Source organism: Rhinoraja longicauda, chromosome 10 (genome assembly GCF_053455715.1).
Source record: "Rhinoraja longicauda isolate Sanriku21f chromosome 10, sRhiLon1.1, whole genome shotgun sequence".
Taxonomy (NCBI): domain Eukaryota; kingdom Metazoa; phylum Chordata; class Chondrichthyes; order Rajiformes; family Arhynchobatidae; genus Rhinoraja; species Rhinoraja longicauda.
This window is the reverse complement of record NC_135962.1, coordinates 36,151,766-36,169,532: the sequence shown is the minus strand read 5'-3', so window position 1 is coordinate 36,169,532 and position 17,767 is coordinate 36,151,766. Positions and strand designations below refer to the sequence as shown.

The following is a 17,767-nucleotide window of genomic DNA, read 5'->3' as shown; positions in this document are numbered from 1 at the left end:
GTTTTCGACATCTATTCTCCTCTGTGACTTCCAAAACTTATTGGCTCTGAATGTTAAGAATTGTTAAGTTTTGAAAAGAATTGTAAGTTTTGAAAATGTCCTTAGGTTTCAGTTTTATTTTCATGTGCATCACAATGAAGTAAACTTTTCCATTAAATACCTGAAAACCTATCCAAACAGCGAGTATTATTTAATTTCCTTTAAATGCTTCTTATGTGTAAATTGGCAGTTTTTATAAGCATTATTATTTTCCATCATAGTCCTACTTTGTGGTAGTACACATTCTATGGTGTTAACATGTTATGCAACCTAAATTATATGTAAAATTCTGAAGTTCTTTTGGTAAACATGTAACCATGTTTCAACAATTTTGATTATTAAATGTATTCTGTAGATCCAAAGATTAGACACCCTATTTTGCTTTTATAATTCTTTTATTTCAAATTTAGGCTCGATGTAGGTTGTGTAAGCAAATGTGGTCCTATCTTTACAAATTAAATATTTTCTAACTGCAGACAAATTTATCCTCTTGCTGAGTTATATTAAAATGTACATATTATTCATCTCTATTCTTTGGATTTGTTTTCAATAGGAAAAAGCTGCAAAATGGAAAAATCCTGATGGTCATATGGATGGGTTAACAACCAATGGTGTATTGGTAATGCATCCTTTGGGAGGGTTTACAGAAGAATCTAGGCCTGGAGTGTGGCGAGAAATTTCCGTTTGTGGGGATGTCTACACGCTAAGGGAAACAAGATCAGCACAGCAAAGAGGAAATCTGGTAGGTAAACATGGCCTTTCAATTTTAGAACGCATGTTGATTTACTAGTATGGAGTATTTAGAGACTCCTGAGAAACAGAAACAGTATTCAAGTTATGAACTTTACATATACAGTTAAAATATTTGGCATACTGAAATAAAAGCGAGTTCTTTTTTAGAATCCTACATGCAGTTGTGTCAAGCATGGCTTTGTGCTCTGGGAAGCCACGACCAGAGTTGAAAACCCTTTCTTAAGAATTACTTTAAACCATTCTATCATAAGTATATGGGAAATCTCAAGAAGACTTTGTGTTTGACGTAAAAGAATAATAATTTTGTTTTCATTGGTGCAGATGGCATTACCGTTGAACCTAATAATCGATCTTGTTCTCGGAAAATACATGTTTGGTTAATGGCTTTTAATATCAAATGCTGTTGAGCATGGGAAAGGTGTGAAATGCCGTCTAGTGTATTGGTCACCCCATCATGTTAAGAGTTTCTTGGAGTTCTCAATCAGCATCTTATGTGATTATCCCCAGAAATTTTTTCTTCAAAGCGTGAGGGGCCTCACATGTTTGAGGTTGCATTTGATTAGGTTTCTGAAATTGCAGTAGCAAACTCATCAAAATTCTAAATCAGCCTCCTCAAACTCTTTTAAAAGAATGAGTATGTTTAGGTTATTGACATAAGGATAGTAATTATTTTCTAGGTTCTGACACCATGTGAGTATTTAGGCTAGGAAGTGTGTGGTGTTTTTTCCAATTAGTTTGGTGGCTCAGATTTCTTCCTTTACAAAGGCATCCCTCTTTATGCACTGGCTTAATCACCATACAGAATCAAGGGACATGATTTTGCGGATTGAGTTTTCACCCTATGGAGATAAAGATGCATTGAATATGAAAAAAATAATTGAATTCCATTAAATTTATAGATGAAACTTAAAAGAATTTTGTTATTAACTATTATTATTCCTGCACAATGAAAACACATACTGAGCTAAATGGAAAGAAAGTTGTCAAATCTTTATGTCAGCAATGGGAAATATTTAAATAGAAGCCTTGGCCTTCGCTCTTCATTGAATTCAGCGATCCTGAATTCTTCCCCAAACTGACCCTTGGCACACAACACAACAGGGTTTTTATAACAAGGGCCAGTAACTACCATCTAGCCCAATCTTTTGGATCCACGAGTATTTCTAAGCCTTTTGTTACCTTGTTCAGTGAATGGTGAAGCATGTTATTCCAAAAGACCTTTCAGTCCTCTTGTTTTGCAGTAAATCTTATGCTAGCAATTAATGTCAACCTACTTTGAACCTAAAGTAGTTGCTGCTTAACTATGTGCCTAACGCTGTAATTAAGTTAGAAAGCATGATGTCTTTATGCTAGAAATAATGTAGAGTAAATTTACAAATATGGTGTTGGGCCTGGAGGGGCTGAGCTAGATGGAGGGGTTGGATAGGCTTTCTTCCTTGGAGCACAGTGTTGTGTGTATATGGCTTGAGCTGCTAGAGAAGATAGTTGAGGCAGGTAGAATAATAGCATTTAAAAAAACATTTGGACAAGTATATGGTACAAATAGGCAAATTGGACTAACTTAGATGGGGCATTTTGGTTGGCATTGATGAGTTGGGCCTGTTTCTGTGCTGTATGACTCTTAGCTGCAGTTTTAAGACTCCTGGATTTGAACCTTGGTCTTAATCAAATTTCCAGTTTTCCTTCAGTAGCAGTACTGGTCTGCAGTTGACCATGGCAATGGAGAAGGTCAAAGACAGCACAGCAAATGCCATGCAAAATGGTCGCGGTCCAGCCAATGTAAAGGAGGGTACATTGCGATCTTCTGGTTGCATGTCATTTCAACTCCCCTTTCCATTTTCATATAAGCCTGTCCATCCTTCTCCGCTGCCATACGAAGGCCAAACACACACAGGAAGAATAGCACATCATATTCCACATCAATCCCAAATTCATGTTTGCATCCCAAAGGGATGATCATTGAATTTTCCAATTTCAGGTATTCCATTAATCGCTGTGTTCCCTTCCCACTTCCATCAGCTCACCAGGGTCCCTCTTTTTTTTTCACCTTTTCCATCCCCTCTGCACACCCCCTCATTACCTAGACTCATCATCCCAGTTAGTGTTATCACCAGAACTTGATAGCCTGACCCAAGCATTGACATCTTCTGACATTCATAAATGCTTTCTGCAGGATGTCACTTCATAGTAATAAGGAATAACATATTTCCTGATTTTTGTTGTTGTTGAAGTGCTGAAGTCAATAATAAACATTCCTGTCACACATACTTATGGAGGTAGTCGGCTTCAGTGCCACCTAGCCATTCTTGAACCTTCTTGGTCGATTTACTTGAGTTCGACACTTGTCATCCTACATTTGACATGGGAAAGGGATAAAACAAGACCATGCATTTATTTTTCTCCACTGCTCATTGGGTGAATATAAGATATTTACATGAAATAATAATGGAAAGAATTTCTTACATATACTGCATTTTCATAATTTTCTCAGGTGGAAACTGAAACAAATATTCTTCAAGATGGCTCACTTGTTGATCTTTGCGGAGCCACTCTTCTGTGGAGAACAGCAGATGGCTTATTCCTTACGCCTACTCAAAAACACATTGAGGCTCTTCGACAGGAGATAAATGCTGCCAGACCTCAGTGCCCAGTTGGTCTTAACACCTTAGCATTTCCCAGCATTAATCGCAAGGACATTGTGGAAGAGAAACAGCCATGGGCTTACCTCAGCTGTGGGCACGTCCATGGTTACCACAATTGGGGACATCGCAGTGATACGGAAGCCAATGAGCGAGAATGTCCCATGTGCAGAACTGTGGGTCCATATGTACCTCTTTGGCTGGGTTGTGAAGCAGGATTTTATGTGGACGCAGGCCCTCCAACACATACATTTAGCCCATGTGGACATGTGTGTTCTGAAAAAACAGCAAAATACTGGTCACAAATTCCATTACCACATGGTACTCATGCATTCCATGCAGCGTGCCCTTTCTGTGCAATCCAACTAAATGGAGAACAAGGCATCATTAAACTAATTTTCCAGGGACCAATTGACTGATGAAGAGTTGAAAGACGACGATCGAACCGTTTTGAGAAATACTGTGAAAATAATCCATTGCCACTGTATCTCCGCTATTCCTGGTTAATCTTTTGTAAAAGTTTTGGGGAAAGGTGGGGAGACAATGAGTAGATTGGTGTGGGATGCGTGTTTCAGTGAATGCACATGATTACTAAGTGTTTTTTGGGCGAGAGGGTTTAGAGGTGCCATTCATAAAAGCCACAACTAAAAATGAGAGTTATCCTATTGTTCTAACCTATTTTGCTACAATGTGTCCTTTGTATAGTTTTATAATTTATATGGTTTTAATATATTATGTTATATGCTTGAACGGCCTGTCAGGATAAAGCTGTAAATCATTTTATGGCTATAGTGTAACCTTAGCAGTAAATTATTTACTTACTTAGAGATGCTTTCTTTTAGTAAGAACATTTAGTAATGATCATTCACTGCAGTTTGGTTTTAAATTCTCAGGAGTGTAGGTAAATATTGAGAAGCTAAATTCTTCACAGAGATCAAAGGCAAGATGAATTAGTATTTTCTATCTACTGAAGTATTCTGTACAAGCTTTAAAAATATTTTGCAAAAGTGTTGCTGAAAGTCTTAGCAATATTATACTATGATTACTCTTATTTTTGAATAAAGGGATCATCTGTGAAATCCTACCCCATCTTCAGGTACACAGGGAAATATTGTGACAATTTAATTGAAACTGCATTATGAATTTTGTTTTTACTGTTGTGTACCAGTTATATTTTTACCATTTGCAGTTTTATCTTCAGTGTGACTTTGATACTATTTATAGTCCCAATGATTGCTGCTCTTTATGTTACTTAAATTGCCCATCTTCTGTTTTAGGTCCATATTAAATATAGCAAACTGCAAATACCTGCATAAATATCTTTAACAATTCAAGGATGGAAGTTATAATTGATAGCACAGTTGAGTAGCATGAATATTAAAAGGAATTGAGCTGTGATCCTAAATTAATGACAGGTTGTAATCATCCAGAATCTTTGCAACTTCCTAAATGGAAAGATTATCCTGAATTTTAAATCGTTTAACAGCCGAATCATAATTAAAATATTTATTTATAATGCAGATGTAGCTTTTGAAATGTATGCTAATAATTTCCCAGGGTTATTTTGAAATTCTTTTGGGGGAAAACATGTTTAGAATGTGTGAAAGTGGAGATGTAACTTGGTAAATATAGTATTTACCAAGGTAAAAGAAAACTGATTCAGGATTCAAATGCATTTATGCTCTTATTGCATTGAGGTGCTTTTGGTAAAGATACTATTATTTTCATAAACAAGTTTCTTGAAAAACCATAAGAATCTCTCACATGGCAGAATGAAAATCTATCTGAATTTATAAAACTTCTGTCTGTGTAATGCTTGCAATTACTTCATTGAGGTTAAGCAGATTTGCATATCTGACTGTTATTGATTCCCTTGCAATGGAAATGAATTGTTCTTTATTTGCTTATTATGTACAGAACAATTTGGAGACTTGAGTAGGACATGTTTCTGAAGGTGGCATTATCCATATTTTTACAATTTCCAAATTTTCAGTGTGGATCAAAAGTCAAGTGACCAGATATTACCCTTTAGGATCTTGTACGTTAATTTCAATTACCACTGATATTTTCCATTACAAGTGGAAATATGCTCATGGAAATTTGGTAAAGATTAATATATTTACTCTCCTTTTTATATTTTATAACATTGTTGATTGTCCATAATTGAGCATTACAATATGTTAAAAAATATACCGGGATTATTGGACTTGACCTTTGCTTAATTCCACTGTGGATAATTCCAGGTGTCTGACACTGGTAACAAACGTGTTCTGTTTTTACAGAGTCGGTTAGTTGATTTTGTCAGTAAGTTGTAAAATATTCAAAATGGTAACCATACTGTTTTGTACTGAATGGCATCAAAAGAACATAAGATTGATAAGAAAGAATGATTACTAAAAGTGGAGAGAGGAAACTAGTTCTGCCATTCATAGGAATGATTGGTTGTCCATATGATGGACTTTGCAATTGAATATTATGGAAGCTCATTCACATGTAAGGGTGTTCATAATCTGGGGTCGGCCTGTATAGAAAGATTAACTATTGAAGGACTAACTAAGTATTGTATTGGTGTTGAGCACTCAGCAACATAATGATAAATCTTGTTGGAAAAATCCAGTATTACAAAATAGTCAAAGTTCTTGCAGAGTTATTCAAAAGGTCCATGTTGATTTTGTCAATATTCTGCACAAATGTTAACCTTGTCACTTGATCTGCAGGAAACTCCATTTGTTATAACAACAGTGGAGGTTTAAAATTGCAATTGTCAGTGCAGAGATGGCCTTTCTTGATTTTTTTTTTCCCGATTGTCACAGCGATGCTAATTTCTGACAAGCTTACTGATTAAATTTTGGGGTTATTGCCTCTTAAGGTGCACACCATTGAAATTTCCTCAGTTAAAATATAAATAACATTTGGTTTGGTAAAAAATCTTGCCTATGATGCTAATTGATTTCTTGTGATGTATCACATGCTAATAAAGGCATTTGCAAAAATAATTACGTATCGCATATATTTTAGTTTGTATTCGAATTATGCTTTGCATTGCATTTATACTTAGCAATAAATAAGAAGCATGTTAGAATAATGAGGTTTTTAAAAATGTGGAGTTTCATGTTATTCACAGCTGTAGGAAATACATTAATCCCAAGGCAGCAAAAAGGAATAACTTGTTATCTCTGAAAAAATTACTTCTACAAACCTTCCCCTATCTTTGACCATCTAAGGTAAAATGTGACGGTAGTTTTAACTTTCAATCATTGCTAAAATAAAACAATAATTGAGCGGCCATTCATTATTTATCTTACTTCAATTTTCTTCAGGGAAAATAATTGTTGGTGATTGTTCTGATTATCACCCATTTTATAGTTACAAAAAAATATAATTTTGCTCTCTCGAAGATCTCAACTTTGGATTATGCATATTACATCCTTAAGAATGAAAATTAATCCCTGGTTACCTTGGGTCAAAATACTACTTATTCCGGTTGATTTGAATCAAAAGTGAACTGCATTCTCTTTCCCATGGAGTCTTTTCACTTGTTACTAATCTTAGAATATTCACACTCAATTCAATATTTTTTATTTTTGTCAGGAGACCTCATCCGTCTTTCTCTTCTGTTTACGAAGACTCTCATCTTGTTTAAATTTAAGTTGTTGGCAAGTTGCAAAATATAGTTTGATACGTTTGAAAACATTTTCGTTGCTTAAATTTTTTTATGTCCTACTCCTGCTGATAATTGTGCTGAACACCAGGAACAATGATCCTTGAAAGTGGTGAAAAATAGATATATTCTATAAATGTTTTTAGATTCAGGGAACATTTTTAGTTAAGACCAATGTAAGTTCCTTACAAACAGAAACGGGAGAATTTATATAGAATGTAGAACAGTGCAGCACAGGAGCAGGTCCTCCAGAGGGATCTTGGGACCAAGTCCATAACTCCTAGAAAATGTCTGTCCCGAACATAATGCCAAGTCCAACTCTTATTTGCCTGGACATAATCCATATCCCCACATTCCCTGCAGAGCCATGTGTCTATCCAGAAGCCTCTTAAATGTCGCTATCATATCAGCAGTGCATTCCAGGCACTCACCGCTGTTTGTGTAAAAAGACTTGCTCCACGCATCTCCTTTAAACTTTGCCCCTCTCACCTTAAAGCTATGCCCTCTAGTATTTAATATTTCCTTCCTGGGAAAAAGGATCTGAATGTCTAACCTATCTGCGCCTCGTAATTTTACATACTATCAGATTTCTCGTCAACTTCCAGGATTCCGGAGAAAACAAAGTCTGTCCAACCTCTCACTGTCGCTAACACCCCTAATCCAGGCATCATTTTGGTAAACCACCTCTGCCCCCTTCCTAAAGCCTCCACATCGTTCCTGTAGTGGGGCGACCTACCTAACATAACATAACATAACATAACATAACAACACTTTATTGTCACTCGGCACAACACCGAGCGAAATTTCAGCAGTCACACAAAATACAGCAAAAAGAAAAGAACACAGGACACCCGACCCCAACACAAACATCCATCACAGTGACTCCAAACACCCCCTCACTGTGATGGAGGCAACAAAACTTCCCCTCTCTTCCCCCCGCACCCACGGACAGGCAGCTCGACCCCTACCGAGGCAAACGACACGCACAGCCCCCGCAAGGGGATGGAAGGCCCCCCGGCCGAGCCGCCCCGGGCACCGAAACGTCCCGCGGCCACACCGGGCGATGTTAAGTCCAACGGCCGAGCCGCACCGGGCACTGAAACGTCCCGCGGCCGAACAGCGCTGACGATGTTAAGTCCAGCGGCCAAGCCGCACCGGGCACTGAAACGTCCCGCGGCCACACCGGGCGATGTTAAGTCCAGCGGCCGAGCCGCACCGGGCACTGAAACGTCCCGCGGCCACACCGGGCACTGAAACGTCCCGCGGCCACACCGGGCGATGTTAAGTCCAGCGGCCGAGCCGCACCGGGCACTGAAACGTCCCGCGGCCGCACCGGGCGATGTTAAGTCCAGCGGCCGAGCCGCACCGGGCACTGAAACGTCCCGCGGCCGAGCTGCGCCGGCAATGTTAAGGCCCGCAGCCGAGCCGCACCGGGCACTGAAACGTCCCGCAGCCGAGCTGCGCCGGCAATGTTAAGGCCCGCAGCCGAGCCGCACCGGGCACTGAAACGTCCCGCAGCCGAGCTGCGCCGGCAATGTTAAGGCCCGCAGCCGAGCCGCGCCCCGGGGAAGAGACCTAATAAAATAAAGGTTTCCCCCCGCCCCACCCCCCCACCCCACCCCACACCCCCACCACACACCCCCACCACACATACACAGCCAAAAACAGAAACAAAAACCATCCCAACACCGACACAAACAAAAAAAAAGAAAAAAAGACAACAGACTGCCAGAGAGCCGCAGCCGTTAGGCGCAGCCAACTCCTCCCTGCACACAATACGACCAAATGCAACCTAACCAAAGTCCTATAAAGCTGCACCGTGATTTCTTGATCCTTGTACTCAAAGCCCTGACTGATGAAGGCAAACATACTATATGCCTTCTTTATCACTCTACCAACTTGTGTTGCCACTTTCATGGAGTTATGGACATGGACCCTAAGATTCCTCTTTCCATCAATGCTATTAAGGGAGATCATTCATGACATGTCCACAGGAACACTTTGCGAATCTAACTGGCCAAGGTAGAATCCACCAATTGAGGTGGATGTGGCATATTTGAATTAACAAAATGCTTTTGATAAGGTCCCACAGAAGAGATTAGATTGCAAAATTAAATGGAAGTAGGGATAACTTGCTGTTGGGAATACAATACTGGTTGGTTAATAGGATTGCATAGAGTAGGAATAAAAAAGAGATTCCAGACACCATTTGATGGAATCTTGAGCAAAAAGCAAACTGCTGCAGGAACCCAGCAAGGCAGGTAGCAGATGCGGAAGGAAATGTTTGTTAATTTTCCTCTATAGATGCAGCTTCACTTGCAAGTTTCTCCAGTATATTTTTTTATGTAGGAATAAACAAGTTTTTCTTTGAATGGCAGGTAATGGGAGTGGGGTACCTATGAGATTCGTTTTGGGATCCCAGCAAATCCATGATATATATTAATTATTTGGATTAGGGAATAATGTTCAAGTTTGCAGGTGACACAAAATTGAGTGGGAAGGTGAGCCTTGAGGATCTGGATTGATTTGGACAAGTTGAGGGAGTGGGCAAATACATGGTAGATGCAGAATAAGGTGGGCAAAAACGGTTATTCACTTTGTTGGTAAACACAGGGAGGCAGAATCTTATCTGAATGGTGATAGATTGTGAAAGGGGGAGGTGCAATGAAATGAGGCTAGATTGTACTCTAATTTTTAGGCTTCTATCCACTGAAGTGGATAACAAACTTTTCCTCATTGTACAATATTTATGGTCTACTCACTTTTGTATCTTCTGCCTGACGGAAGAGAGAATGACCGGGGTGCGAATTGCCACATTTCTTCCTGTTACAGCATGCAAGCCTTTCCACAATTGGCGGGTGTCTGTGTGCTTGGTCAGCGGGTTCGAGCTTGGTGAGGAATTGTCTCTTGATGTTACTGGTGGGGTTGTAAAGGTCGTACCTAGATTTCCAGCACAGGTTGAGGTCACCTGATTTGAACGCCTCAGACTTGGTCTTTACTAGCAAGTAGATATCATGGTTCATTCGTGGTTTCTGGTTGGGGAACATTTGGATTGACTGGTTTGGCATGCCGTCCTCTACATACTTCACCTCGGTGGTCATGAAATGCTTCGAGAGGCTGATCAAGAACCACACCTGTGCCTTCCTCCCTCGCAATATGGCCCCGCTACAGTTCGAATACCGTCCGAACAGATCCACAGATGATGCGGTCTCCCAGGTTCTGCACACTGCTCTCTCTCATCTTGACAGCCAGAAGGGGGGCTATGTGAGGATGCTGTTCATTGATTTTAGTTCAGCTTTCAATACAATAGTTCCCACCAGACTTGCTGAGAAGCTGCTGAAACTGGGGCTTAACACTCCCCTGTGTGCCTGGGTCCTGGACTTTCTCACCACCAGGCCCCAAGTAGTCAAGATGGGGAGACATACATCTAACCCCCTCACCCTGCACACAGGATCCCCCCAGGGTTGCGTCCTTAGCCCCCGACTGTACTCCCTGTACACACATGACTGTGGCCAGGTTCAGCTCCAACTCCATCATCAAGTTTGCTGATGACACTGTGGTGTTGGGCCTGATCTCCAATTACGATGAGAAGGCCTACGATGAGGTGGCTGATCTGGCACTCTGGTGTCAGGACAGCAGCCGCCTCTTGAATGTCACAAAAACGAAGGAGCTGATTGTGGACTTTAGAAGGGCTCAACATCCGAGGACGTACACGCCACTGGAGATAAATGGGATTACTGTGGACAGGGGGAGCAGCTTTATATACTTGGGAGTCCACATCGCAGAGGATCTGACATGGACAACACACATTGCCGCACTGGTGAGTAAGGCAAGGCAGCGCCTTTGCCACCTCAGACAGCTGAAGAAATTCAGTCTCTCTGAGGATCCTTCAGTGCTACTACTCTGGGGCTGTAGAAAGCATCTTGTCTGGCAACATCTCAATCTGGTTTGGGAACAGCTCTGCCCAGGACAGGAAGGCTCTGCGGAGAGTAGTGCGTTCGGCTGAATGCACTATGGAAACTACACTCACCTGCAGGACCTATACATCAGGAGGTGCAGATCCAGAGCCAGCAACATTATAGGGGACCCCTACCACCCCAGCAACGGACTGTTCCAGCTGCTGCGGTCAGGCAAATGCCTCCGCTGTCACACTGTGAAAACAGAGAGGATGAGACGGAGTTTCTTCCCACACGCCATCAGGCCTGTTAACTCTTTTATCACCAGGGGCTGTATTAATACTGTATTAATTTATTTTTTGTGTTGTGTCTTTTTTTTAAATTTTAATTTCTATTCTTTGTAGTTTTAGCACAATCCGCAGGCATTGCCACTTTCATTTCACTGCACATCTTGTATGTGCATGTGACAAATAAAGTAGACTTGACTTGATACTGTGTCAGAAGTGGGGTATTCACTCAGGTCGGCCGCTCAGTCCTTGAATTTAGATCAGTCTATTGACTCAAAGTGGTCAGATTAGTTGGACCGGAACTTTGGATCTGTCTTCACTAAGGAAGATACAAGCAGTCTCCCAGATGTTCTAGTGGCCAGAGATCCTAAGGTGACGGAGGAACTGAAGGAAATCTACATTAGGCAGGAAATGGTGTTGGGTAGACTGATGGGACTGAAGGCTGATAAATCCCCAGGGCCTGATGGCCTGCATCCCAGAGTACTTAAGGAGGTGGTGCTAGAAATTGTGGACGCATTGGTGATCATTTTCCAATGTTCTATAGATTCAGGATCAGTTCCTGTGGATTGGAGGGTAGCTAATGTTGTCCCACATTTTAAGAAAGGAGGGAGAGAGAAAACGGGAAATTATAGACCAGTTAGTCTGACATCAGTTGTGGGGAAGATGCTGGAGTCAATTATAAAAGACGAAATTGCGGAGCATTTGGATAGCAGTAACAGGATCATTCCGAGTCAGCATGGATTTACGAAGGGGAAATCATGCTTGACAAATCTACTGGAATGTTTTGAGGATGTAACTAGGAAAATTGACAGGGGAGAGTCAGTGGATGTGGTGTACCTCGACTTTTAGAAAGCCTTCGACAAGGTCCCACATAGGAGATTAGTGGGCAAAATTAGAGCACATGGTATTGGGGGTAGGGTACTGACATGGATAGAAAATTGGTTGACAGACAGAAAGCAAAGAGTGGGGATAAATGGGTCCCTTTCGGAATGCCAGGCAGTGACCAGTGGGGTACCGCAAGGTTCGGTGCTGGGACCGCAGCTATTTACAATATACATTAATGACTTGGATGAAGGGATTAAAAGTACCATTAGCAAATTTGCAGATGATACAAAGCTGGGTGGTAGTGTGAACTGTGAGGAGGATGCTGTGAGGTTGCAGGGTGACTTGGACAGGTTGTGTGAGTGTGCGGATGCATGGCAGATGCAGTTTAATGTGGATAAGTGTGAGGTTATCCACTTTGGTGGTAAGAATAGGAAGGCAGAGTATTATCTGAATGGTGTCAAGTTAGGAACAGGGGACGTACAACGAGATCTGGGTGTCCTAGTGCATCAGTCACTGAAAGGAAGCATGCAGGTACAGCAGGCAGTGAAGAAAGCCAATGGAATGTTGGCCTTCATAACAAGAGGAGTTGAGTATAGGAGCAAAGAGGTCCTTCTGCAGTTGTACAGGGCCCTAGTGAGACCGAACCTGGAGTACTGTGTGCAGTTTTGGTCTCCAAATTTGAGGAAGGATATTCTTGCTATTGAGGGCGTGCAGCGTAGGTTTACTAGGTTAATTCCCGGAATGGCGGGACTATCATACGTTGAAAGACTGGAGCGACTAGGCTTGTATGCACTGGAATTTAGAAGGATGAGAGGAGATCTTATCGAAACGTATAAGATTATTAAGGGGTTGGACACGTTAGAGGCAGGAAACATGTTCCCAATGTTGGGGGAGTCCAGAACAAGGGGCCACAGTATAAGAATAAGGGGTAGGCCATTTAGAACTGAGATGAGGAAAAACTTTTTCAGTCAGAGAGTTGTGAATCTGTGGAATTCTCTGCCTCAGAAGGCAGTGGAGGCCAATTCTCTGAATGCATTCAAGAGAGAGCTAGATAGAACTCTTAAGGATAGCGGAGTCAGGGGGTATGGGGAGAAGGCAGGAACGGGGTACTGATTGAGAATGATCAGCCATGATCACATTGAATGCCGGTGCTGGCTCGAAGGGCCGAATGGCCTCCTCCTGCACCTATTGTCTATTGTCATGGAGGAACTTGTCATCCGTTTTTTCAGACCGGCACCGTTCTGCTTCAGTCTCTCCTTGTAAGCAGGGAGTAGGAGCATAGCCTGATGGTCAGATTGAGCATCAGTCCTATGGTACACCTAAGGTAGTTAAGGTAGTACACCTATGGTACACCTAAGGAAAAACCTTTTCAGTCAGAGAGTTGTAAATCTGTGGAATTCTCTGCCTCAGAAGGCAGTGGAGGCCAATTCTCTGAATGCATTCAAGAGAGAGCTAGATAGAGCTCTTAAGGATAGCGGAGTCAGGGGGTATGGGGAGAAGGCAGGAACGGGGTACTGATTGAGAATGATCAGCCATGATCACATTGAATGGTGGTGCTGGCTCGAAGGGCCGAATGGCCTACTCCTGCACCTATTGTCTATTGTGGTTGAGGTTGGTACTTATAACAGTATTTAAAAGACACTTGGGCAGGTACATGGATAGGAACTGTTTAGAGTCATATGGGCTTAGCTTAGGCATCTTGGTTGGCATAAGTGTGTTGGGCTGATGGCTTGTTTCCATGTTGTATAACTGACACTCCCACTCTGACCTCTGACATAGCCTCCGACATCATTCCAACTACGTTAATTTTTAGGAATAGTCTCTCATCTAACATCTGGTTATGTTGAAGCCTTTGGGACTAAATACTAATTTTAACAATCTGGTATCTATTTCATTTGTTCTACTCTCTTTCCACAGATGTTTCAATCCAATTTTGAATTGTTTCATTTTTCTTTGTCTCCAAATGTGAATTTAATGGAATTACTATCTTGATAAATTTGCTCTATCCACTTATGTTTACTCCACCGCTCCTCCTCTGCAACTTAGCACACTTGTTTCCTCACCTTTCTCATTTTGAGTCCTTCACCTAAAACTTTGATTCAATTTTTCTTCCCTTGGCCTGCTGAGTCCCTCCAACATTGTCCATTTTTATTTCAGACTGACAGCATCTGCAATTTTTTGCTTCAATTATTTTGTTAATAATTGAAAAGAGGGTTGCCACCTTGTCATGGTGGAGAAGCTTGCGTGTGCCTAAGACCATGAGAGCTAAACCATCTGTGGCCATGCTCCTGGCAGAGTCACCTATGGCAGGCAGATCAAGGGGGAGGTTCCTGATAACGCACGACCAGGAAGATGATCTTAATTGTGAAACCAGCAGAGGATAGTGGCTGGCTAACCAGTGGAGCACCACAATGGCTGAGAAGGCAGAAGAAGACTGCACCTGGGAGAGACTCCCAAATGTTGTGGAGTCCATGATGTTGGAGCCTGTTATGTCAATGTCAAGGACCGTGTGGTGGCTGTCCTTGCATCAACCCCCCCCCCCCCCCCCCAATGTTAAAAGATGTCACGGACAGGCATCCACCAGGAGGGACATAAGGTCTGTGGCACCAGGATCAGCCTCTTCAGCCCTTCCAAGACTTATGGATAGGATTCACCAGGTGGACAATCATACTCGACTGAGTGATTGGCATTGATGAAGGCAATTACCTGCATTGTGAGGACAGGTAACCTGAGAAGAAAAAAATCCACACCGTTACTTTCTGCAGTTCTACCAGAACAGCTTGGCTGCTGGTGTGACTTGTTACAGACCACATATCTTCAATACTGCAGCTGTGAAGTTGTGTGGCCATTAGGCATTTCCTGCATCCAATCCTCAGTCATTTCTTGACATCATGTAAAGTGAATTGTAGTGTCTGAACACTTGTTTGTTGGAACCTTTGGAGCAGCCGGAAACGAATCATTAATTTGCCACTTTTGACCGAAGATGCTTGCAAACGTAAAGTGACTATTACACATTTGGTTGGCTTCCCCCATCATTCAGGGTGAGTGTCTTATGAAGTCTCCTTTTCTAATTGTTGAGTTGTACCCATAATGGGCCTACAAAGGTGCAGGAGATAAAAATGTAATTGTCTTGATTCCCAGTGCTTATGACAATTATGCAATCTTGACATGACTCTTAACTCATTACCTGTTTAATTGTGTAGGAAGGAAATGCAGATGCTGGTTTAAACTGAAGATAGACACAAAAATCTGGAGTAACTCAACGGGACAGGCAGCATCTCTGGAGAGAAGGAATGGGTGACGTTTCGGATCAAGACCTTCATATTTTATGTGTATATTTTTTCGCATGCTGCTTTTTCTCTGTAACAGGCATATTATTCTGTGACGTCAGAAGGATGCCGCCTCATTTTATATATGCCTGAAGCTTGGTTCTCGCCAAGATGGTAATGGTAGAATGAATGAATGAATGATCCCAGGAGGTGAGGTTATGGATTGTGGTGGAATACAGTTTTGTTGATGACTTTGATGTCCTCGTGGGTGTCTGGTTTTATGCTGTTTGGTACAGTTAGAGTCTATTGCACTTTGCATGCTGGGAGTGCCACACAACCTCAGTTGTGGATGGGTATGAGAATGATGCACTGGCTAGTTCTACCTATTGTCATGGATAGATGCACTCTGAAACACGCAATTTGGCAAAGTTTAGGTCCGATCACCATCTCTCTCACCTTTACTGTATACCCAGTCGCTATGACCTGGTAACTATGTCCTGTGGGACTCAGAGTAGTGTCATTCTTGGCAATGGCAATTCAGGGTTCTTTAATGTCCCTAAGTTCTGCAATTATCCTAAATAAATGAACTGCAGTTTCCTACTGTGTGTGGAAACAGGTCTTTCAGCCCAACTTGCCCACACTGACCAACACGCCCCTACTACACGAGTCCCACCTGCCAGCATTTGGCCCACGTCCCTCCAAACCTATCCTATCCATGTATCTGTCCAAATGTTTTTTAAAATTGTGATAGTACTTGCCTCAGCTACCTCCTCTGGCAGCTTGTTCCATATATCTACCCCACTGTGTGAAAAAGTTGTCCCTGAGTTTCCTATTAAATCTTTTCCCCCTCTCTTTAAACCTATGTCCTCTGGTTCTGGAATCCCCTACTCTGGGTTAAAGACTCTGTGCATTTACCCTATCTAATCCTCTCATGAGCTTGTACACCTCTATAAGATCACCTTCCACTGGCCACATCTTCCCATCTCCTCCCCTTTCTGCGTTCCGCAGAGACCGTTCCCTCCGTAACTCCCTGGTCCACTCGTCCCTTCCTACCCAAACCACCCCCTCCCCGGGCACTTTCCCCTGCAACCACAGGAGATGCAACGCCTGTCCCTTTACCTCCCCCCTCAACTCCATCCAAGGACCCAAACAGTCTTTCCAGGTGAGACAGAGGTTCACCTGCACCTCCTCCAACGTCATTTATTGTATCCACTGCTCTAGATGTCAACTTCTCTACATCGGCAAGACCAAACGCAGGCTCGGCGATCGTTTCGCTCAACACCTTCGCTCAGTCCGCCTTAACCAACCTGGTCTCCCGGTGGCTGAGCACTTCAACTCCCCCTCCCACTCCCAGTCTGACCTTTCTGTCATGGTCCAGTGCCATAGTGAGGCCCACCGGAAATTGGAGGAACAGCACCTCAGTTTCGCTTGGGCAGCTTGTTGCCCAGCGGTATGAACATTGACTTCTCCAACTTTAGATAGTTCCTGTGTCCCTCTCTTCCCCTCCCCCTTCCCAATTCTCCCACTGTCTTCCTGTCTCCACCTATATCCTTTTTGTCCCGCCCCCTGACATCAGTCTGAAGAAGGGTCTCGACCCAAAACGTTACTCATTCTCTCCTAGATGCTGCCTGACCTGCTGAGTTACTCCAGCATTTTGTGATACCTTCTATAAGATCCCTCATTCTCCTGCGCTCCAAGGAATAAAGTCCTAGCCTGCTCAACCCCTCCTTATAGCTCAGACCCTCGAGTCCTGACAACAACCTCGTAAATCTTCTCTGCACCATTAGCAGCTTAAAATATTTCCCATAACAGGTGATCAAAACTGAAACACAATTCTCTAAATGTGGCCTTACCAATGTCCAGCACAACTAACATGACCACCCAACTTCCATATTCAATACACTGACTGATGAAGGGCATCATGAAGGCCATTGAGGAGTATTCCCAATGCGTATAGTAGATGCTCCATGAGACAATGCTTAGTCGTATAAAATAGTGAACCTATTCTTTGAGGCACAAGGGATACAGTTTCTATAGTAACCGACAAAGTGATGAACTGTTGCCTCTTTCTCGTGAGAATATCTTGCGTTTCTTTATTTTTTTGTAATATGAACACAATAATGATTCTTACTGGAGGCTTCTGGGATTCCAGTGTGGGAGAATACAGTATATTGAAGTTTACAATCAAGAAGTGTTACTTTCAAATTATAACTTTATCCTGATTTCCTTTAGCTTTGTATTTTCTTTGCACATTACATTGTGGGGTGATGCATTCGATGTATGCCTAGATTCTGCTATCTATCTAATGGATTAATCACAGATGGTCTAAGTCGTCTCATCATTCAATATTTGCAACATTTATTTGATTGGAACATAGAAGAGTACGGTGTAGGAATAG

General features: G+C 42.2%; 1 protein-coding gene across 6 annotated transcripts in view; it reads left to right on the top strand.

Moving 5' to 3' along the window:
- Positions 1–6,385, top strand: part of LOC144597361 (E3 ubiquitin-protein ligase pellino homolog 2) — a 107,384-nt gene extending 100,999 nt beyond the window's left edge. For all 6 annotated transcript variants that reach the window (XM_078406647.1, XM_078406642.1, XM_078406641.1 and 3 more), the window contains 2 exons: positions 593–781; positions 3,284–6,385. In XM_078406647.1, the coding sequence (XP_078262773.1) occupies positions 593–781; positions 3,284–3,850 (756 nt within the window). In that variant the 3' untranslated portion in view covers positions 3,851–6,385. The remainder of the gene's footprint in view (positions 1–592; positions 782–3,283) is intronic.
- Positions 6,386–17,767: the final 11,382 nt, after the last annotated feature.